Raw genomic sequence first — 24,694 nt, 5'->3', positions numbered from 1 at the left:
AGATCCGGTCTCTATACACTGGGGGTAGTATAAGGTCTGGTCTCTATACACTGGGGGTAGTATAGGATTTGGCTCCTGTTATTACAACTCCCATCATGTACTGACAAGCAGAGGCGCATTGGACTCATTACTTATATTACCATCCTCTACCTGTGGGCGGAGCTTTCTATACCACTAGCGTTGGAGGGGTTACATGCAGACCGGAAGGGGCGGGGCTGTGCTCTGCAGATGCGGAAGTTCTGCTGTCAGTCGCGGCCTGAGAGCGATGTGAGCACTTCCGGCGGCGGGAGGCATCCGTACCCCGGGCTGAGCCGCGGCCGGGAGAGGTAGTGTGAACAGCGGCTTATATGTAAACAGCCATTTCTAGAATATGCAGATATTACACTGCGGTTATATGTGTAATAGGTATAGCTGTTATTGTAATGTATGTTACACTGCACATAGATGCTATACACCATTCCCTGCATGCGTATATATCCTCCCTGTCACTATTATACCATATATTACACGTCAGCTTATATCTGACCTGCCCCGTGTCATGTTATCTATAAATATTTCATGATATGTGATTATTATTATCATATCTGTAGGTATTTGTTGTGTGTTTTGTCATTTTCTTACATATAAAATCTGTTTGATCCTCGTGGATTTGTTCTATAACTGTTGCACTTCCTCTGGGGTTTTTATGGCAAGTATTAATTAGCAATGAGAGACCCTCCGGTGTTGCAAATCTACAATTCCCAGCATGCACTGAGCCTCTATGATGGGGTCAAGCAACAGTGGTCATGTAGAAGCGGTGTAACTACAATTCCCAGCATGCACTGAGCCTCTATGGTGGGTTCAAGCCATCAGCGTCCATCTAGATACTGTGTAATTACAATTCCCAGCATGCACTGAGCCTCTGTGTTGGGATCAAGCAATCAGCGACCATCTAGAAGCTGTGTAACTACAATTCCCAGCATTCACTGAGCCTCTATGGTGGGGTCAAGCAATCAGTGGTCATGTAGAAGCTGTGTAACTACAATTCCCAGCATGCACTGAGCCTCTATGGTGGGTTCAAGCCATCAGCGTCCATCTAGATACTGTGTAATTACAATTCCCAGCATGCACTGAGCCTCTGTGTTGGGATCAAGCAATCAGCGACCATCTAGATACTGTGTAACTACAATTCCTAGCATGCACTGAGCCTCTATGGTGGGGTCAAGTGATCAGCGACCATCCAGAAGCTGTGTAACTAAAATTCCCAGCATGCACTGAGCCTCTATGGTGGGGTCAAGCAATCAGTGGTCATGTAGAAGCTGTGTAACTACAATTCCCAGCATGCACTGAGCCTATATGGTAGGGTCAAGCAATCAGCGACCATCTAGAAGCTGTGTAACTACAATTCCCAGCATGCACTGAGCCTCTATGGTGGGGTCAAGCAATCAGGGCCATCTAGAAGCTGTGTAACTACAATTCCCAGCATGCACTGAGCCTCTATGGTGGGTTCAAGCAATCAGCGGCCATCTAGATACTGTGTAATTACAATTCCCAGCATGCACTGAGCTTCTATGTTGGGGTCAAGCAATCAGCGACCATCTAGAAGTGTTGTAACTACAATTCCCAGCATGCACTGAGCCTCTATGGTGGGGTCAAGCAATCAGCGACCATCTAGACGCTGTGTAACTACAATTCCCAGCATGCACTAAGCCTCAATGGTGGGGTCAAGCAATCAGCGACCATCTAGAACAGTGATGGCTAACCTATGGCACTGGTGCCAGAGGTGGCACTCAGAGCCCTTTCTGTGGGCACTCATCGCATCACCAGAGATGACTCCAGGTACCTTCCTGCAGTCCCAGACAGCCCAGGACTTGCTGTGCAAAGGGGTATTTTAAAGTGACAGCTCTACCTGGGACTATTTTCTGCTTTATTGGTGTCCTCAGGGTGCTGGTATCAATGAAAGCTGTGACAGAGAAGGGAGTATAAATCACAAATTAAATTTCTGTGTTGGCACTTTGCAATAAATAAGTAGGTCTTTGTTGTAGTTTGGGCACTCGGTCTCTAAAAGGTTTGCCATCACTGATCTAGAAGCTGCCCTGAACCTGTAGTTTGATGCTTTGCTACCGCTGAAGTGCCATTGCTTACTAGCTCCTGCGATGTAGCTTCAGGGCATGCTGGGAATTGTAAAAATGGTAAAATCTAATGTAATGGTAAAAATTTTGTGTATACAGCTCTTCTGCAGGGCTATGCATCTCCCTGGTTATAGACTATAAAAATATCCTTGTGTAAGAAGATCATGCAGTCATGTGCTCCACCAAGTTGGGCTGTAGTTACAACTATGGAGATACATTGGGACAGTTTTCTGTTGTCCTTTGCACTTTGTTTTCAGTGCAAAATGCTTGCACAGGTATTTAAGAAGTGTCGAAGACACATTTGAGGTGCAGCTGCACTATTCTTTATGCAACACAAAATTCTGCACTGAAGGGGGTGTCTGGTGCACAGTCGGATTGTGCGCCTAATTTATCGTGTCCAACAGAACTGTAGTGCACCCCAAAAAAAATGGTGCCCTCTGTGGGTGGGGGTGTTGCACCAGATTCATACAGAACGTGGCGCCCTACACTACACGTGTAACTGCACATAGTACAGACTACACTGTTCTTAGTCAACGTGGGCCATTGCTCTGCATAGGAGCTGTGTATAAATGGCATCTGGACATTTCAACTTAGGGACTGTGTTTCCCTTACGCCCCTATGGTAGCCGTATGAACATCAGCTAGCATATGGCCGCCTTGTTGTGCGGACCTGTGTATCACTACTTATGCTGCGTGTTACTACATTACCCCTTAGATATTAACTGCGTTTTATTGTTTTCCTCTTCTATCTTTTTAGATATTGCACTTGTGGAGGGGAATTTGGTTGGAAAATGTGAGTTCACGTTGTCGCCCAGCTCATTCATGTCCGCACAATAGGTCAGTATTACATTACTTTGATGATACCAGCTGCGCCATCCCCAAAACAGGACCGGGTCCACCTTTCTCTTCACCATATAAGAAGTGAGCGCGGTATATAGCTTGCATGATACCCATTCACTTCTATATGAATTTCATTTCACCCTCTTACCTTTTCAACTGCTATACTAAACCCCATTAGTCTGCCCAGCTGACCACAGTGTTCAGACAAGCACAGCAAACTCTTTACTCTATCAAGCACAGCACCGTACGTTATATAGTGGCTGTACCTGGCATTGCATTGCCAACCCTTTTTACTTGAATTGAGCTACACACATATCCTGGAACCAAGTCCCACTACTCTTTAAACAGCTGATCAGTGGCTGTGATTAGGCCTGTGCCGGTGTGGATGCCCTGTAACTATCCGGCCCAGCATGACGTTTCTGTTCTCCAATCTCAATGTCAAATTCGTTCAGGATGTTATTTCTGGACAAACTTAATTGCTGTCAAGTGTGTATGTTCTTCTACAGTCTATGGATGCTGTCAGGAGGGGTTGCCCAGGACTTTACTACTTATGAACTATTCTTGGGTTTAATCATCCACATCAGACTTTCAGGGTCCCAACTTCTAAAACCGCTGCTTTTCTGCTGTTACCAGAACCACTGTGTACAGGAACTAGCACAGCTCTAAATACTATGTATTTGATGAAAATGATGAAACAAAGGGGGTAATGGCTTTACAGGGGATGGGAGAGAAGGTTTTTGCAGTATCATCTACTCAGCGGTCTCCTACGGACCACAGATCTAGGTCAGGATAGACAAGGGTACATCCAGGTAGGTCCATTCACAATGTTAACTCGTAATTGCTGAGGATCTTCACACCTATGTGTTTTCTTCCTTGTAGAACAGCAGAGCACTTGTGATGAAATGGAGCCTGGAGTGAACTCATTCCGTGTCGAATTTCCAGATTTCTCAAACACAATCCTTCAGAAGTTGAATCAGCAGCGCCAATTGGGGCAGTTATGTGACATCTCCATTGTGGTACAGGGTCACCTCTTCCGTGCCCACAAAGCCGTCCTGGCTGCCAGTTCCCCTTATTTTTGCGACCAGGTTCTGCTTAAAAACAGCCGGAGGGTTGTACTTCCTGATGTCATGAATCCACGGGTTTTCGAGAACATCCTCTTGTCTTCATACACTGGCAGGCTGGCATTGCCCGCTCATGAGATTGTCAGTTATCTGACTGCAGCGAGTTTCCTTCAGATGTGGCACGTGGTGGACAAGTGCACAGAACTCCTGGAAGGTAACCCCACACTTCTGTGTCACAAGTCCAGCCTCAGTAATGATCACCAGTCTCCTAGCAGCAGCAACTACAATGGCCTGGGCGAAAGCTTTGAGCTTGGAGCATGTGTGCAGCCAGAATTTAGGAAGGGTGAAGACATAAGAGATGGTGAGAACGAAGAAGAAAGTCCCAAGGATGATGAACTGTCTTCTCAACTCACTGAGCACGAGTACCTGCCCAGCAACTCTTCCACCGAACACGACCAGTTGAGTACTGAGATGACCAGCCAAGATGGTGAAGAAGGTGCCAGCGACAGCGCAGATTATCAGTACTCCCGTCCTCTGTACATCAAGCCAAGCATCATGTCTCACAAACGATGGGTCCAAGTAAAACCCGAAAGGTTTGAGGAGGAATGTGAAGGCGTGGAGGTGCACCCACCTTTTGAGGACCACGTCTCGGAGTCTGTTGGCTTGGCACAGGCTGACCCTCCAATCCAGTCTTCAGCTGCTGTCGATAGTTTTGACTTCTGTAATAAGAAGTCACAAGAGGCAGAAGGACAGAACAACAACAACAACAACAACCGCTATGACGAACATGTTGATTTTTATGGGGCTTCTATGGAGAAGTTTTCCGGCGAACGTGAGGAACATCTTGAGGGTCATGGCACGGAAAACGCCACAGGAGGCTTTGGGGAAGGCTTGGACGTTCCAACAGGTATTAAAGAAGAAACATCATCTTCTGGCTTTACCGCGGTCGTCTATAAACTGTATCCGTGCCAGTGCGGTAAAAGCTTTACACACAAAAGCCAGCGGGACAGACACATGAGCATGCACCTCGGCCTCCGGCCCTACGGCTGCGGGGTGTGCGGTAAGAAGTTCAAAATGAAGCATCACTTGGTAGGCCACATGAAGATACACACTGGGATTAAGCCTTACGAGTGTAATATATGTGGCAAGCGCTTTATGTGGCGGGACAGTTTTCACCGACACGTAACTTCTTGTACCAAGTCCTACCATGCTTCGAAGGGTGAGCAGGCCCAGGCCGAGAGCTAAACCTGCCCGTGTCTTTGCATACTTGTCTATATCGAGAAGCCTCTGACCATCTCACTCTGCAAACACTAAAATACGTTCAAGCAATAAGCAAATGTAAGAGTCCGCAATATTGGTTTCAATTTGGTGCCTGCTATTGTAATAAGCGACAAAATAGTATAAGGGTAAAAATGAACAAAACAAGACAAAGAGCCCATCGAAAACATCATTGAGCGCCCTTACTATTAGCTTACATTTATGTACACAACCTGTTTTGGAAATGCAGCAGACCCCTGAGATCAGTTGATCGCTTCGGGATGGTGCTCCTAGCCATGCAATTTTTCTGCAGCGGCCACTACTGGAGAGATCTAGTATTGCATGCTGACCTAATGAATGGCTCTATCATATATGGAGGGACTAAGTGAGTCGTAGAGGAGCAATCCTGATCAGGATGACCGTGCCATAGTAAGGGATATGGAAAGGGGTAAACCCAATATTGTTTTATTTTTTACTATGATAGTATTTCAGTTCTACAAATGGACAGAAAATGTTACATTATTTATTTTCACCTAAAAACATAATCCAAAATGTTATTTACTTATAGAATTTTTTTTCATTTTTATGTGAAGATTTAATTCACAGCGTTGATTTCTTTGTTGCGTCCTCATATACATTATGTTATCAGTGCAGGGAACTTCCTTTTTGGATCTTTGGCATCCAAAACAATGGAAGAACCTGACTGTTACATTATGTGTATGGATCTTGTCAGGGGAATGGTCCAGCGAGCTTAACCTCATCATGTCCAACACATGCATGCTCAGCCAAACTGAGTGTGTCTGTATGTGAGAGGGCATACAATAGCAGGTACCAAATTCTGAGCCTCCTCTTATGTTACAAGTAGTTACACCCAATCTTTTCTCATCTATAGATGGTGGGAACCAACAGATCCTATACTTGACAACAGAGATGTGTATCCCTTTGCTTCTCTACCAGGGGAATATTCCCTAATTTATGACACAGAAACTTGTGTGATTTTTATGTTTTTATTTTTGCATTATTTTTATTTAAAGAGAACTAGTTGCACCTTGCGGGCGCTGTAATATACACTGCACCACGGGAAACCTTTGCATTGCAATACTCGGAGATCATGTCTGTCATTTTAGGGATGCAAGTCCAAGTTGGATTTTATTTTATTTTTTTTTTGTTTCCGGGAGTTGACGTGAACACTTTCTGGCACTTTTCAAACTTGTTACAAACTTATTGTGTGATTATGTTATAGTGACGCTGTGCGCAAAGGCCAAAACATAGATTTTACCTGTAGTCGAAGTGCCCACCCTACCCTATACAATCTCATTGAATCCCACTGATGGAGAGTATAACTGGACGCTCCTGGATGGTAACTCTTGCGGCCTTTATGCACGCACTGGTCCTTATCTGTGGCGATTGCTGGGCCACCACTGAATCATGCCCACTCCATGATTGATAGTGTCTTTCATTCTCTGTTCCATTGAGAACACATGCATCCTAGGCCAACCCGAGAGTGCATGTACAAGGAGTTGGGAGAGGTGTCTATAGGACATCAGCTGATAAGTTGTGATAGAGAAGACCTCAGTCTTCTTTTATAGCCACTCCTGGAAGCCCCACACGTGGTATCCACCATACTGTAAGTAGCGTCTTACTTGGTCCTACACCTTGTCTAACCCTGGCTCGGAGCGTTGTATTCCTACAGACCATATTGTTATAAGATCATCCCTTAATGAACAGGTTTGGTGCTGTCCCAGTCCAAGTTCCCCCTGGTTCTAGTTGTCCTATAGTCCACAGATTGGGTATTGTGCGGTGGTCTCCTTTAGTGTTCCTTATTAATGAGTGATCTGCTATCTGACAATTGTACATTAGTTCATACGTAACAGATGACGTGTCCATCGTCTCCTATTTTTCTGGACATAAGCGGAATAGATAGCACATACTTGAATATTATACATATATATTCGTGCGTTATGATGAGTGTTTAGAGGTGTACACTTTGTAAATCTGAAGAATAGATGTTTGTAATTGAAGCAGATCTTGGAGATGAGAGAGCTAGGATGTGGTGGGTCTGGTGCAATCTATAGAAGATGAGTTTATAATTTGTAACCCTAATATAATCTGCATATGATGAACTTGCACTGCTTTGCTCCGACTCCTTTCACACCCAAAGTTGCAATCAAAATCCTCCCGGCAGCTTGGAATCTCCAGTGTTTCGAACTATACGACCCAGATGTCAAGTGAAATATCTGAAGAATGATCTGATATTGCTGAGCAGAATGGTGATTGCAGCTTTAGTTGTGACTGGAGGATATGACATAACATGAGTAAAGCACAATACTATATAAGCAGATTTGGCCTAGATTTGGTTGCACTCCTTCCACCCCCTCCTACAGGCTCATAGGGGAAGCCTGGGAGTCCTCCACCCCCCTCCTACATGCTCATAGAGGAAGCCTGGGAGTCATCCATCCCCCTTCCCACATACTCATTGAGGAATCCTGGGAGTCCTCCACCCCTCCCATCACACACTTGTACAGGAAGCCTGGGAGTCCTCCACCCCTCCCCTCACACACTCATACAGGAAGCCCAGGAGTCCTCCATCCCCCACCCTCCCACATACTCAAAGAGGAAGCCTGAGTCCTCCATCCCCCCCTCCCACACTCGTACAGGAAGTCTGGGAGTCCTCCACCCCTCCCCTCACTTATGCAGGAGGGATGCAGGACTCCTTGACTTTCTCTCTGTGTATGCAGGAGGGATGCAGGACTCCTTGGCTTTCTCTCTGTGTATGCAGGAGGGATGCAGGACTCCTTGGCTTTCTCTCTGTGTATGCAGGAGGGATGCAGGACTCCTTGGCTTTCTCTCTGTGTATGCAGGAGGGATGCAGGACTCCTTGGCTTTCTCTCTGTGTACGCAGAAGGGATGCAGGACTCCTTGGCTTTCTCTCTGTGTATGCAGGAGGGATGCAGGACTCCTTGGCTTTCTCTCTGTGTACGCAGAAGTGATGCAGGACTCCTTGACTTTCTCTCTGTGTATGCAGGAGGGATGCAGGACTCCTTGGCTTTCTCTCTGTGTATGCAGGAGGGATGCAGGACTCCTTGACTTTCTCTCTGTGTACGCAGGAGGGATGCAGGACTCCTTGGCTTTCTCTCTGTGTATGCAGAAGGGATGCAGGACTCCTTGGCTTTCTCTCTGTGTATGCAGGAGGGATGCAGGACTCCTTGACTTTCTCTCTGTGTACGCAGGAGGGATGCAGGACTCCTTGGCTTTCTCTCTGTGTACGCAGAAGGGATGCAGGACTCCTTGGCTTTCTCTCTGTGTATGCAGGAGGGATGCAGGTTTCCTTGGCTTTCTCTCTGTGTATGCAGTAGGGATGCAGGACTCCTTGGCTTTCTCTCTGTGTATGCAGGAGGGATGCAGGTCTCCTTGACTTTCTCTCTGTGTACGCAGGAGGGATGCAGGACTCCTTGACTTTCTCTCTGTGTACGCAGGAGGGATGCAGGACTCCTTGACTTTCTCTCTGTGTACGCAGGAGGGATGCAGGACTCCTTGACTTTCTCTCTGTGTACGCAGGAGGGATGCAGGACTCCTTGACTTTCTCTCTGTGTACGCAGGAGGGATGCAGGACTCCTTGGCTTTCTCTCTGTGTATGCAGGAGGGATGCAGGACTCCTTGGCTTTCTCTCTGTGTATGCAGGAGGGATGCAGGACTCCTTGGCTTTCTCTCTGTGTATGCAGGAGGGGTGCAGGACTCCTTGGCTTTCTCTCTGTGTATGCAGGAGGGATGCAGGACTCATTGGCTTTCTCTCTGTGTATGCAGGAGGGGTGCAGGACTCATTGGCTTTCTCTCTGTGTATGCAGGAGGGATGCAGGACTCCTTGGCTTTCTCTCTGTGTATGCAGGAGGGGTGCAGGACTCCTTGGCTTTCTCTCTGTGTATGCAGGAGGGATGCAGGACTCCTTGGCTTTCTCTCTGTGTATGCAGGATGGGTGCAGGACTCCTTGGCTTTCTCTCTGTGTATGCAGGAGGGGTGCAGGACTCCTTGGCTTTCTCTCTGTGTATGCAGGAGGGATGCAGGACTCCTTGGCTTTCTCTCTGTGTATGCAGGAGGGATGCAGGACTCCTTGGCTTTCTCTCTGTGTATGCAGGAGGGATGCAGGACTCCTTGGCTTTCTCTCTGTGTATGCAGGAGGGATGCAGGACTCCTTGGCTTTCTCTCTGTGTATGCAGGAGGGATGCAGGACCCCGGTCTTTATCTGGGATTCCTGACAACATTTGAATAGCATGTTGCAGTAGAATACAAAATCTAATCCTAGAAAAGTATATGTTCCTGAGCCCAGTGTCTCCCTCTGTAACCTCAGGTGCAGTCCGGTTGGTTTAGGTGCAGTCCGGTTGGTTGTCTAGTTGACGGAGTTATGTTTAGATAAACCTAAATATTATCCGGAGGCAGGTTCGGTATTATTATTCTGCTTCTAGAAGAATCTCCACACATAATATTATGATTGATATTTGCACAAGAGGTTGAGCGTTTTTTTTTTTTTTTTTTTTTTTGGCTCAACTCTAATCTGTTTACATGATGACAAAAAAAGTCTCTTTGGCTAAAACTAACAACAATAATAATAATATATTAGATGAAATATGTATTTATGGTTGGCATCCCTGTCATTCCTGGTAGTCATAACTAACAAATTTCCACCCCCAAGATTTCTCTACGGATATAAATTAGTGATCTGTGCAGTTAAATGAATTGTGCAGCAGATGAAAGGCATAAAATAGGTTGAAAAATATCAAATAAAAGAAGCAGCGCTTACCCCGTCACTCTTGTTCTCACACCACACGAGTCCACAAGTTTCTACTTCCTGCTACCTCCGAAAAGGACTACTGCAATGATTGGGCAGGGATTGGTATTTCCTGTTTGTAAAGAGGAAACAGGAAGTAGATACGAATGGGTGGAGCATATGACGTCAAAACGGGAGAATCGGAAGATCAGTGAGTATTGCTTCTTTTATTAGTTTAAAAACTCTAAGGGGTTTTTATATACATGCATATTTTATCTCCAGACAAAGGCTTTAATACTTGGTTTAGTAATGTTTTTTTTATTTTTTTTTTTTTTTTACTACAACCAGAAAAATTTGGTTGTAGAAGTCCTCCTGACCTTGAGAAGTGCACATGGCCCCGCAAGGTTTTCACACTTGGGGGTGAAAGGTAAAGAAAGTGTTCACCCTCTCGGCACGTAGTCCTGCCTCGAGCGACTGTGAGAGTTGTGTACATGACCTACTATGCTAACTTGTAATTCCCCCGACAGGCTGCTATTCCCACCACAGAGAGGGTCCGTCGCTGTCTCCGCATAGGGACAATGCTATGATCAGTAGCTCCAGTATTATCTGATAGTAATCGGAGATCCCCCATTTATCTCTCCCCTCCATACTTTACACTGCCACCCACCAAGAAGAATGAGACAGGGATCTTGTGAAAGCACTTTGTATTTATGGTTTTATGTGTAAGTTTTTTGCTTTTGGTCATTGTTTACATAGATGTTACATATTCCTTCTCCAAATCCCTGTAACACTTGGATAGGGAATCTCATTTCCCAGTCTGGGCAAAAATAGTGGATTAAGAATGAGTAGAATATCCGGACGTGGGAGTACAGGCGGTCCCCTACTTAAGAACACTTGACTTACATACGACCCCTAGTTACAAACAGACCTCAGGATATTGGTAATTTATTGTACTTTAGTCCTAGGCTACAATAATCAGCTATAACAGTTATCACAGGCGTCTGTAATGAAGCTTTATTGTTAATAGTGATTCTTATGACAACCCAACATTTTTAAAATCCAATTGTCACACAGACCAAAAAAGTTCTGGCTGGGATTACAATGCTAAAATATACAGTTCCGACTTACATACAAATTCAACTTAAGAACAAACCTGCAGACCCTATCTTGTATGTAACCCGGGGACTGCCTGTATTACATATGTGAACTGAGTCTGATTACTGTGGAATAGATTAGAGATTTACCAATTTTTGGTATTTCCTATCAATGAGATAATGGATAATGTGCCCCTATTACTCAATTTTTGTTGATAAGCGGCGTCCTGAGATGTTATAGAGACAGGTCTTCTCCATTCCTCTGATCAGTGATACATAGGAAGGGTCTATATACAATTGGGTGTGTAATGACGTCTATTATGGTCATGTATGTAAGTTATTGCACATGTAAACTACTTCACTACCCGCAGAACTACTGTACATACCTGGTGCACAGCAGATGTCAGACACGTCGGCTCAGCTATGTCATGTCCTTGTGTGCTGACAGACCCGGAGATACTTGAAAATTATGGATTCCAGTAACACTGTTGTTGTGTAATATGGAATAATTTATTGAAAATAACTTTTTAGGTTACCTAAATTTTCAATAAATTATTCTGTATTCCACAACAACAGTGTTACTGGAATACATAATTTTTTGGATTGGGCCCCTCTTCAGAGCACCTACTTTATTTGATAACAGACCTGGAGATACATGTCTTGGGTGACATCTCCAGGGCAACTTTTGAATATATCCATTTCCTGACCTCCCTTTCCCTGATCCCACCATAAATGTCCCACTTCCTGCTTACTAAATCCCCTAGAGAGCGCTTAAAAGACCTCCATATGCCATGCTCCGCCCCCTAAGGTCCTGCACTAGTCTCCACTCTCATGTGAAGTGTTCCTTCTAATATAAGTAAACCCAGGAAGGTGATGATTTGTCAGATAGAAGTAGAGTTTCCCCTTTAAGGGGTCTCCTGACACCCCTGCAGTATTCGTGCCTGATGCCAGGTATTGATCCTCAGCACTTTCCTGCGTGGCACAGCATCCCCCGGCGTGATATAGAGAATTTCTATATTTGAGCCGGTGACATGAGGACTCTTGTAATAAAAGGTCACTCCGCCGCGGTGCTGGTCTTATCTGACACCGTGACCTGCTGTATCCGGGGGAGCGGATATTTCTGTCGGTAAATGATCTGGCTGTCATGAGCGCACAGCCGGACGCTGTGTAATTCAATGTCTCCTTATTTTCTTCTTATAGAAGAGACTGAAGATGTTTTGTATGGCGTGTCAATAAATGTTCACTGTCTACACTGCCTCTTGTGCTTATGTCGTGTGAAACAGATAAACGCTTTTATACTAGAACCAAACTCATGCTCTCACCCCTTCTGCATGGGGAGTTTTATCCAGACATGGATGTGGACTACAATCCCAGCATCCAATAAGAGGCTGCGCTGGAAGTTGTGATTTACCGCACCAAAAGTCTTCTGATCTATATCAAAGAAAGATTATAACTGATATTCTTATCTACAGGTTATCCACCATGGAAGAAAATATTCTGCCAGAATAGTCACACAGGGGAAAGTGATTCATGCAATCTGTCTACAGGTATTCACAAGAGGAAACCGGGTAACTTAGTAAGAATAGTTATTTTAATTGGTTAAAAGTCTCCTCGTGGTTAAGATTACCTGTAAGGGCTGTATATTGGAGACAACTATATATTACATAACTACTATAATACTGCCCCCTATGAACAAGAATATAGTTACTATAATACTGCCCCCTATGTACAAGAATATAACTACTATAATACTGCCCCCTATGTACAAGAATATAACTACTATAATACTGCCCCCTATGTACAGGAATATAACTACTATAATACTGCCCCCTATGTACAGGAATATAACTACTATAATACTGCCCCCTATGTACAAGAATATAACTACTATAATACTGCCCCCTATGTACAGGAATATAACTACTATAATACTGCCCCCTATGTACAGGAATATAACTACTATAATACTGCCCCCTATGTACAGGAATATAACTACTATAATACTGCCCCCCGTGTACAAGAATATAACTACTATAATACTGCCCTCTATGTACAAGAATATAACTACTATAATACTGCCCCCTATGTACAGGAATATAACTACTATAATACTGCCCCCTATGTACAAGAATATAACTACTATAATACTGTCCCCTATGTACAGGAATATAACTACTATAATACTGCCCTCTATGTACAAGAATATAACTACTATAATACCGCCCCCTATGTACAGGAATATAACTACTATAATACTGTCCTATGTACAAGAATATAACTACTATAATACTGCCCCCTATGTACAAGAATATAACTACTATAATACTGCCCCCTATGTACAAGAATATAACCACTATAATACTGCCCCCTATGTACAGGGATATAACTATAATACTGTCCCCTATGTACAGGAATATAACTACTATAATACTGCCCCCTATGTACAAGAATATAACTACTATAATACTGCCTCCTATGTACAAGAATATAACTACTATAATACTGCCCCCTATGTACAAGAATATAACTACTATAATACTGTCCCCTATGTACAGGAATATAACTACTATAATACTGCCCCCTATGTACAGGGATATAACTATAATACTGTCCCCTATGTACAAGAATATAACTACTATAATACTGCCCCTATGTACAAGGATATAACTACTATAATACTGCCCCCTATGTACAGGAATATAACTACTATAATACTGCCCCCTATGTACAGGGATATAACTATAATACTGTCCCCTATGTACAAGAATATAACTACTATAATACTGCCCCTATGTACAAGGATATAACTACTATAATACTGCCCCCTATGTACAGGAATATAACTACTATAATACTGCCCCCTATGTACAGGGATATAACTATAATACTGTCCCCTATGTACAAGAATATAACTACTATAATACTGCCCCTATGTACAAGGATATAACTACTATAATACTGCCCCCTATGTACAGGAATATAACTACTATAATACTGCCCCCTATGTACAGGAATATAACTACTATAATACTGAGAGAGAAAGCAGGTTCGGATCCGGCACTCAATGCCAAACACGGAGACGGTCCAATGTAGAAAATTTGATCCTTTATTGTAGATAAAATCATGCAGACACACAAAGCTGAATGTAAGGGATCAACGCGTTTCGGCAAGGACTGCCTTATTCATGATCTGGTGTATACAATAGAACATGATACTTTTAAAATACCATGACCTCACGAATCAGGTGACCCATATGGGAGGGATTGCACACGTGGAGATAATGAGAAACATGTCAATCATGAAGTCATGTGATCCACGGTGTTGGCCCTCATGCACCTGAGATCGTAGGGTGGAAGAAATCCGGAAATAAAACAATGTAAGTATTACAATATAACAGAAGGGACTCAAAAACTGGCATGACGGATGATATGTTAGATTCATCAGAATATAGAAGAATTAGTAAAACATAAGTAGTAGGTAGGTCTCTATGATACTCCTTGGAGAAAAACGCAAATACAGATATCGCAATGATATGAGTCGTTGTTCACATTATTAGGTTAAAGAAATTTTTTGGACATTACCCTCATGGGCAAAGGTGATAGAGTACTAGTCAAACCTTTTAGAAAGAGAATTTCAGGGAATACCACCCTTCTAGCTACTTCGTGTCATCCCCAACATGTGATTAGAAATATCCCTTATGGGGAAATGGTAAGACTTCGCAGAAATTGTACATTAGATCAGGATTTCACGTTGGAGAGGCAAAGTTTAGGTCAACGACTAAGAACTCGTCGATATAAAAACAAAGACATAGCCATAGCGGCTAAAAAAATTAATAATATTTCACAAAAGACACTATTGGATATGAATAGAAAGAAAAACATCAAAGAAGTAGGGAAACAAATGGTGCCATTTATTACATCATATAGCAACCAATACCCCCAAATAACGAATATCATCAAAAAATTCATTCCGATGCTTATCCAAGACCCTATTTTACGAGAAATCATATCCCCTGGAATTAAATATATCGCTAGACGAGCTCCCACTTTGGGTAACAGTCTTTCCCCAAGTCTCTTTCTCAGTGAGGATAAGAAAAAACCTACTTGGCTTAAATATAAAGGTAATTTCAGATGTGGTCACAAACAGTGTATAGCTTGTGATTACATCAAAACAGGAGACACTGTTACATCCATGAACACAGGCACATGTCACAACATTAAATCTTATATCAACTGTAACACCTCCAATGTTATCTATGTAGCCTCTTGTTTGAAATGCAACAAGCAATATGTAGGACACACAGCTGGCCCTTTAAAGATTAGGATACGTAGGCATCTATCCGATATAAGTAACAACTCTATAAACATTTCTTCTATTTCTAAGCATTTTAGAGATTGCCACAATAAACGTACCGATGGCTTTTCCTGGACTGGTATAGAGAGGGTATACCAACCCATTAGAGGGGGAGATATTAAACGAAAACTCCTCAATCGAGAGACCTTTTGGATGTTCACCCTAGCCAGTCGCAAACCAGAGGGTTTAAACAAGAGATCTGACATTATATTAACATACTAATAACATCCTCTTCCCCTTTAGTGACTAGTCTTTAACTTTGATATCGGTTTATGTATATGTATTTCTATTTCTGAATAATTTTTGCCATCACAGTATCTATACAGTATGTGTTTTCTGAAAATAATAATTTGTGTCATCGAAGTATTTCATATGTATCTTCATATGCGTGTTCATAAGTGAATTTATTCTCCGATTACCACGGAGTTTTACCTGATGCCTATATTCTGCTGCTTTATAGATGCTATGTCATCGCAGCCTCTTTATAGATGTTATGCCATTGTAGTATTTCATATATACCCTATTTAACGATTACTTCGGAGACGTACCTTCTGTTTATATTTTGTTTCCTCATAGATGCTACTCGATGCAACTCATGTTACTGCACTTGTCCACATTTCACATTTTCTTTAACCTAATAATGTGAACAACGACTCATATCATTGCGATATTTGTATTTGCGTTTTTCTCCAAGGAGTATCATAGAGACCTACCTACTACTTATGTTTTACTAATTCTTCTATATTCTGATGAATCTAACATATCATCCGTCATGCCAGTTTTTGAGTCCCTTCTGTTATATTGTAATACTTACATTGTTTTATTTCCGAATTTCTTCCACCCTACGATCTCAGGTGCATGAGGGCCAACACCGTGGATCACATGACTTCATGATTGACATGTTTCTCATTATCTCCACGTGTGCAATCCCTCCCATATGGGTCACCTGATTCGTGAGGTCATGAAGCGGGTATTTTAAAAGTATCATGTTCTATTGTATACACCAGATCATGGCAGTCCTTGCCGAAACGCGTTGATCCCTTACATTCAGCTTTGTGTGTCCGCATGATTTTATCTACAATAAAGGATCAAATTTTCTACATTGGACCGTCTCCGTGTTTGGCATTGAGTGCCGGATCCGAACCTGCTTTCTCTCTTCGTGTTTGTTGGGCCTGTGGACGGAGGCCAGTTTCCGAAGCACCTGCCGTGAATTGGAGTACGGACTTATCACGAACACCGTTGGTACGGGTGAGCCGGCGTTTTTCTCTTTTTTGTTTCATACTATAATACTGCCCCCTGTGCACGAGGATACAACTCCTGTACCACTGCCCCCTGTGCACGAGGATACAACTCCTGTACCACTGCCCCCTGTGCACGAGGATGCAACTCCTGTACCACTGCCCCCTGTGCACGAGGATGCAACTCCTGTACCACTGCCCCCTGTGCACGAGGGTGCAACTCCTGTACCACTGCCCCCTGTGCACGAGGGTGCAACTCCTGTACCACTGCCCCCTGTGCACGAGGGTGCAACTCCTGTACCACTGCCCCCTGTGCACGAGGGTGCAACTCCTGTACCACTGCCCCCTGTGCACGAGGGTGCAACTCCTGTACCACTGCCCCCTGTGCACGAGGGTGCAACTCCTGTACCACTGCCCCCTGTGCACGAGGGTGCAACTCCTGTACCACTGCCCCCTGTGCACGAGGGTGCAACTCCTGTACCACTGCCCCCTGTGCACGAGGGTGCAACTCCTGTACCACTGCCCCCTGTGCACGAGGGTGCAACTCCTGTACCACTGCCCCCTGTGCACGAGGGTGCAACTCCTGTACCACTGCCCCCTGTGCACGAGGGTGCAACTCCTGTACCACTGCCCCCTGTGCACGAGGGTGCAACTCCTGTACCACTGCCCCCTGTGCACGAGGGTGCAACTCCTGTACCACTGCCCCCTGTGCACGAGGGTGCAACTCCTGTACCACTGCCCCCTGTGCACGAGGGTGCAACTCCTGTACCACTGCCCCCTGTGCACGAGGGTGCAACTCCTGTACCACTGCCCCCTGTGCACGAGGGTGCAACTCCTGTACCACTGCCCCCTGTGCACGAGGGTGCAACTCCTGTACCACTGCCCCCTGTGCACGAGGGTGCAACTCCTGTACCACTGCCCCCTGTGCACGAGGGTGCAACTCCTGTACCACTGCCCCCTGTGCACGAGGGTGCAACTCCTGTACCACTGCCCCCTGTGCACGAGGGTGCAACTCCTGTACCACTGCCCCCTGTGCACGAGGGTGCAACTCCTGTACCACTGCCCCCTGTGCACGAGGGTGCAACTCCTGTACCACTGCCCCCTGTGCACGAGGGTGCAACTCCTGTACCACTGCCCCCTGTGCACGAGGGTGCAACTCCTGTACCACTGCCCCCTGTGCACGAGGGTGCAACTCCTGTACCACTGCCCCCTGTGCACGAGGGTGCAACTCCTGTACCACTGCCCCCTGTGCACGAGGGTGCAACTCCTGTACCACTGCCCCCTGTGCACGAGGGTGCAACTCCTGTACCACTGCCCCCGGTGTGTAATCTGTATGTAGTGTAGTCGTTTGTGTGATGTAACATGTGATGATTCACAGGACATGTGTACAGGGCACGTTACACCCACGTAGTCTTGTAGAGGTAGAATAAGGACAGGATACACCTCCAGTCACACACACCCATCACACTACACCAATACCCGTCTTACAACCTCTGCCACAACATGACAAAATAAAAGTGCACATGAGGCGGCCGGGGATTAGCTGAGCGGTGGGAATCCTGTATCTGTTTCTAATGAAAACATAGCAGTTAGCCGGCTCTGACCCCCCACACCAGCTGTCATAACTGATTGCTGCCACCATAGATCTACCCCAGAAAATAGGAAAATGAGTGGTGTTACCTTCCAAGCAGGTCACATGCATCGAGGCTCAATCAGCGTAAAGAGCTGTAAATGCGTCATGGGTAACATATGCAAAGTAAAACTTCAAGGATAGCAAGAGTGGGGATCCTGTTCTCACTCATAGATGGAGTGGTAGGTTGAGTTCAGTACTATGGGAGCGTCAGAAATTGCAGAGCACAGCATTAAGGTATTTCTGCCTGTTTCATAAACAGTGAATGTGAGGTCTGGAGATATCTGAGCGCTGTGCTCAGCAATTACCAACATAATATTGATCGGAGCAACAAAACATATGATCGACCTGCCACTCAATCAACTTGTAAGAAGGGGTCCCATATTCTTGTGAATAGCTCAGATTGTTCTCTCTTATTCGAGTTTGATTTAAGAAAGGGATAAAACACACAGTCCGTAATAGCAACGTGCGGTGTCACATGCTGACCATACTGCAAGGATGAGACTCCTTACATCATATCAATCTATGATGCAAGGAATCCCCGCTAAAGAGCAGCGCACAATGGCTGATAACATAGAGCGATAGCTCTTCTGTATACGTGAATTAAGGACAGCTGCATCAGCTGACACCCATTGAAGCGATGAGTGTGCCTTCAGGGGGGAATTTGTGAGTAGTTATTGGAGGGTGACTGCAGAGTAAATACAGCAGTGTAGTTTACTTTCTACGTGTACAAAGTCTCGTCTGTCATGTCTCAGGCCGGGGAAGACGACAAGTATGAAAAAAATGCAATGAGTAATTATATGAATGCAGATGCCCTCAGTGTTCCTGGTAACTTACCCGAAACCAGAAGTAGCCCCAGATTCCATGGTGCGGGGACACCACAACCAGGCCATAGGAACAAATACATCATGTTACACTGGTAACACCAGGAGCTGTACCTTACACAGGGGTCTCCTCTCCCGATACTAGGTACTGGGACCACCGAATCCCAGGGACTGAAATACCCAACCATTGCAAACCAAAGACTCAGTCACTAAACCAGTGGATACCACCAGAGAACGGAGCAGCAAATCACCGCACCTCTCGGATACATCATGGGCCCCATTACAGTTTGCAAGAAATATTCCAGTTACACGGATGCATCATGGGATTGTCATGTTTACCCAATTGTAATAGATTAGGCTTCTAAGTTTTTTAGGGCACATTCACACGATGCGTTGCGTCGTGTTGTGCGTTGCGTTTTTGATGCATTCCACTGCCTTCAGCCTTGATTACATGATAATGTTACATTGGGGCAGATTTACTTACCTGGTCCAGTCGCGATCCAGCGGCGCGTTCTGTGTGGAGGATTCGGGTCTTCCGGTGATTCACTAAGGTAGTTCCCCCGATGTCCACCAGGTGTCGCTGCTGCGCTGAATTCCGTCGGAGTGCACTGAACTTCACCAAGCTATCATGGGTGCAGGTAAGCGAGTGTCAAGCAACACATTTTATTTATTTTTTTTTTAAAATGCGGCGGTTTCTCCGAGTCCGACGGCCACGCCCCCCCCCGATTTCCGTCGCATGCATGGCGGCGCTGATGTGCCGCAATCCGATCGCCTGCACCAAAATCCCTGGGCAATTCAGGGAAAAACGGCGCAAAACGGTAACATTCGGGTAAAACTACGTAAAAGCGCGATTCGGGCCCTTAGTAAATGACCCCCACTGTGTTTTAGCAGATGCAGTGGAAACAAAATGTAACCTTAGCATGTGATCAAGGGTGAAGCCAGTTGAATGCATCAAAAATGCAACGCACAACGCGACACAACGCATCGTGTGAATTCGCCCTCAGCCTGCAGCTACACTATGCAGGAGGAACTCACTCAACACGTTTTACATAAGATCTGGTTCACGCAAGGTGACATGCACAGGACAGTGCGCGCCAATAACCCCCGTGACATGAGGCCACACCATAGTCACTGGTAAAGTCACTCACAAAGACAAAACAGGTTTTTCCAGCGCTCACACACCAGGGTAGCCATACATAAGCAATGCCTCCCGCTATTGTGTAACTACACCTCTGGGGCAAAGGATCTTATCTGAGCCTCAAACAGATGTAAATACCTATAAAGAGGTTCTGCAGGAGTAGTACCAAGCTGCATGAATAGCTGTTTATAATGGAATTTCAGCAGGATCTCTTTGAGAAGGGTTACGGGTCATGTTGGGGGTTGTAGTGCGCTATGCATAGTGTATAATAGATTTTGATATGGTCGTGTCCAGAGGCCGGCCATGTTGGTGACTGTAGTGCTGTATAGTATTATGGTTATGTCCAGTACCCGGGTCATGTTGGGGGTTGTAGTGCGCTATGTATAGTGTATAATAGATTGTGAAATGGTCATGTCCAGAGGCCGGCCATGTTGGTGACTGTAGTGCTGTATAGTGTTATAGTTATGTCCAGTACCCGGGTCATGTTGGGGGTTGTAGTGCGCTATGCATAGTGTATAATAGATTTTGATATGGTCGTGTCCAGAGGCCGACCATGTTGGTGACTGTGGTGCTGTATAGTATTATGGTTATGTCCAGTACCCGGGTCATGTTGGGGGTTGTAGTGCGCTATGCATAGTGTATAATAGATTTTGATATGGTCGTGTCCAGTGGTCTGGCATGTTGGTGACTGTAGTGCTGTATAGTGTTATAGTTATGTCCAATACCCGGGTCATGTTGGGGGTTGTAGTGCGCTATGCATAGTGTATAATAGATTGTGATATGGTCGTGTCCAGAGGCCGGCCATGTTGGTGACTGTGGTGCTGTATAGTGTTATAGTTATGTCCAGTACCCGGGTCATGTTGGGGGTTGTAGTGCACTATGCATAGTGTATAATAGATTGTGATATGGTCGTGTCCAGTGGCCGACCATGTTGGTGACTGTGGTGCTGTATAGTATTATGGTTATGTCCAGTACCCGGGTCATGTTGGGGGTTGTAGTGCGCTATGCATAGTGTATAATAGATTGTGATATGGTCGTGTCCAGTGGTCTGGCATGTTGGTGACTGTAGTGCTGTGTAGTGTTATAGTTATGTCCAATACCCGGGTCATGTTGGGGGTTGTAGTGCGCTATGTATAGTGTATAATAGATTGTGATATGGTCGTGTCCAGAGGCCGGCCATGTTGGTGACTGTGGTGCTGTATAGTATTATGGTTATGTCCAGTACCCGGGTCATGTTGGGGGTTGTAGTGCGCTATGTATAGTGTATAATAGATTGTGAAATGGTCATGTCCAGAGGCCGGCCATGTTGGTGACTGTAGTGCTGTATAGTGTTATAGTTATGTCCAGTACCCGGGTCATGTTGGGGGTTGTAGTGCGCTATGCATAGTGTATAATAGATTTTGATATGGTCGTGTCCAGAGGCCGACCATGTTGGTGACTGTGGTGCTGTATAGTATTATGGTTATGTCCAGTACCCGGGTCATGTTGGGGGTTGTAGTGCGCTATGCATAGTGTATAATAGATTTTGATATGGTCGTGTCCAGTGGTCTGGCATGTTGGTGACTGTAGTGCTGTATAGTGTTATAGTTATGTCCAATACCCGGGTCATGTTGGGGGTTGTAGTGCGCTATGCATAGTGTATAATAGATTGTGATATGGTCGTGTCCAGAGGCCGGCCATGTTGGTGACTGTGGTGCTGTATAGTGTTATAGTTATGTCCAATACCCGGGTCATGTTGGGGGTTGTAGTGCGCTATGCATAGTGTATAATAGATTGTGATATGGTCGTGTCCAGAGGCCGGCCATGTTGGTGACTGTGGTGCTGTATAGTATTATGGTTATGTCCAGTACCCGGGTCATGTTGGGGGTTGTAGTGCGCTATGCATAGTGTATAATAGATTGTGATATGGTCGTGTCCAGAGGCCGGCCATGTTGGTGACTGTAGTGCTGTATAGTGTTATAGTTATGTCCAATACCCGGGTCATGTTGGGGGTTGTAGTGCGCTATGCATAGTGTATAATAGATTGTGATATGGTCGTGTCCAGAGGCCGGCCATGTTGGTGACTGTGGTGCTGTATAGTATTATGGTTATGTCCAGTACCCGGGTCATGTTGGGGGTTGTAGTGCGCTATGCATAGTGTATAATAGATTGTGATATGGTCGTGTCCAGAGGCCGGCCATGTTGGTGACTGTAGTGCTGTATAGTGTTATAGTTATGTCCAGTACCCGGGTCATGTTGGGGGTTGTAGTGCGCTATGCATAGTGTATAATAGATTTTGATATGGTCGTGTCCAGAGGCCGACCATGTTGGTGACTGTGGTGCTGTATAGTATTATGGTTATGTCCAGTACCCGGGTCATGTTGGGGGTTGTAGTGCGCTATGCATAGTGTATAATAGATTTTGATATGGTCGTGTCCAGTGGTCTGGCATGTTGGTGACTGTAGTGCTGTATAGTGTTATAGTTATGTCCAATACCCGGGTCATGTTGGGGGTTGTAGTGCGCTATGCATAGTGTATAATAGATTTTGATATGGTCGTGTCCAGAGGCCGGCCATGTTGGTGACTGTAGTGCTGTGTAGTGTTATAGTTATGTCCAATACCCGGGTCATGTTGGGGGTTGTAGTGCGCTATGCATAGTGTATAATAGATTGTGATATGGTCGTGTCCAGAGGCCGGCCATGTTGGTGACTGTGGTGCTGTATAGTGTTATAGTTATGTCCAGTACCCGGGTCATGTTGGGGGTTGTAGTGCGCTATGCATAGTGTATAATAGATTGTGATATGGTCGTGTCCAGTGGCCTGGCATGTTGGTGACTGTAGTGCTGTATAGTGTTATAGTTATGTCCAGTACCCGGGTCATGTTGGGGGTTGTAGTGCGCTATGCATAGTGTATAATAGATTTTGATATGGTCGTGTCCAGAGGCCGGCCATGTTGGTGACTGTAGTGCTGTATAGTGTTATAGTTATGTCCAGTACCCGGGTCATGTTGGGGGTTGTAGTGCGCTATGCATAGTGTATAATAGATTGTGATATGGTCGTGTCCAGAGGCCGGCCATGTTGGTGACTGTAGTGCTGTATAGTGTTATAGTTATGTCCAGTACCCGGGTCATGTTGGGGGTTGTAGTGCGCTATGCATAGTGTATAATAGATTGTGATATGGTCGTGTCCAGTGGTCTGGCATGTTGGTGACTGTAGTGCTGTATAGTGTTATAGTTATGTCCAATACCCGGGTCATGTTGGGGGTTGTAGTGCGCTATGTATAGTGTATAATAGATTGTGATATGGTCATGTCCAGAGGCCGGCCATGTTGGTGACTGTGGTGCTGTATAGTGTTATAGTTATGTCCAGTACCCGGGTCATGTTGGGGGTTGTAGTGCGCTATGCATAGTGTATAATAGATTGTGATATGGTCGTGTCCAGTGGCCGGCCATGTTGGTGACTGTAGTGCTGTATAGTGTTATAGTTATGTCCAGTACCCGGGTCATGTTGGGGGTTGTAGTGCGCTATGCATAGTGTATAATAGATTTTGATATGGTCGTGTCCAGAGGCCGGCCATGTTGGTGACTGTAGTGCTGTATAGTGTTATAGTTATGTCCAGTACCCGGGTCATGTTGGGGGTTGTAGTGCGCTATGTATAGTGTATAATAGATTGTGATATGGTCGTGTCCAGTGGCCGACCATGTTGGTGACTGTGGTGCTGTATAGTGTTATAGTTATGTCCAGTACCCGGGTCATGTTGGGGGTTGTAGTGCGCTATGCATAGTGTATAATAGATTGTGATATGGTCGTGTCCAGAGGCCGGCCATGTTGGTGACTGTGGTGCTGTATAGTGTTATAGTTATGTCCAGTACCCGGGTCATGTTGGGGGTTGTAGTGCGCTATGCATAGTGTATAATAGATTGTGATATGGTCGTGTCCAGTGGCCGACCATGTTGGTGACTGTGGTGCTGTATAGTATTATGGTTATGTCCAGTACCCGGGTCATGTTGGGGGTTGTAGTGCGCTATGCATAGTGTATAATAGATTTTGATATGGTCGTGTCCAGTGGTCTGGCATGTTGGTGACTGTGGTGCTGTATAGTGTTATAGTTATGTCCAATACCCGGGTCATGTTGGGGGATGTAGTGTTTTATGTATACAGTATAGCAGAATTGTATTATGGTTACATACAGTGCTTAGCTCTTGTTGGGAGTTGTAGTTTTGTACACAGTTATCCTATGATGTTGTGTTTGTGGAGTCAATGAATGGAGTGAGCCGGGACTTCTGCCATCTTCAACTTAATCCAAGTACGGATAAAGTAGCAGTGTTATTCTCAAGTAATGGCTTCTCTCACCTGTCTTGTCCTCACTTCACCTACCGAAAAAACTGGATCTCATTAGCATACTTATG

The 24,694-nt window shown here is 45.1% G+C and overlaps 2 protein-coding genes across 2 annotated transcripts in view; both read left to right on the top strand.

Moving 5' to 3' along the window:
- The first annotated feature begins 268 nt into the window (after positions 1-268).
- ZBTB43 (zinc finger and BTB domain containing 43) lies at positions 269-8,574 on the top strand. The gene is made up of 3 exons (XM_072124785.1): positions 269-326; positions 2,868-2,947; positions 3,830-8,574. The coding sequence occupies exon 3, from the start codon at positions 3,853-3,855 to the stop codon at positions 5,254-5,256; it is 1,404 nt and encodes a 467-aa protein (XP_071980886.1). The 5' UTR covers positions 269-326; positions 2,868-2,947; positions 3,830-3,852; the 3' UTR covers positions 5,257-8,574.
- A 4,031-nt stretch (positions 8,575-12,605) lies between these two features.
- Positions 12,606-24,694, top strand: part of ZBTB34 (zinc finger and BTB domain containing 34) — a 31,793-nt gene continuing 19,704 nt past the window's right edge. The window contains exon 1 of the mRNA XM_072124784.1: positions 12,606-12,671. The gene's annotated coding sequence lies outside the window, so the exon portion shown is untranslated. The remainder of the gene's footprint in view (positions 12,672-24,694) is intronic.

This window comes from Engystomops pustulosus, chromosome 9 (genome assembly GCF_040894005.1).
Source record: "Engystomops pustulosus chromosome 9, aEngPut4.maternal, whole genome shotgun sequence".
In the NCBI taxonomy this organism is placed as follows: Eukaryota; Metazoa; Chordata; class Amphibia; order Anura; family Leptodactylidae; genus Engystomops; species Engystomops pustulosus.
Note: the sequence above shows the minus strand (reverse complement) of the source record. Positions and strands in the feature narration are given on the sequence as shown.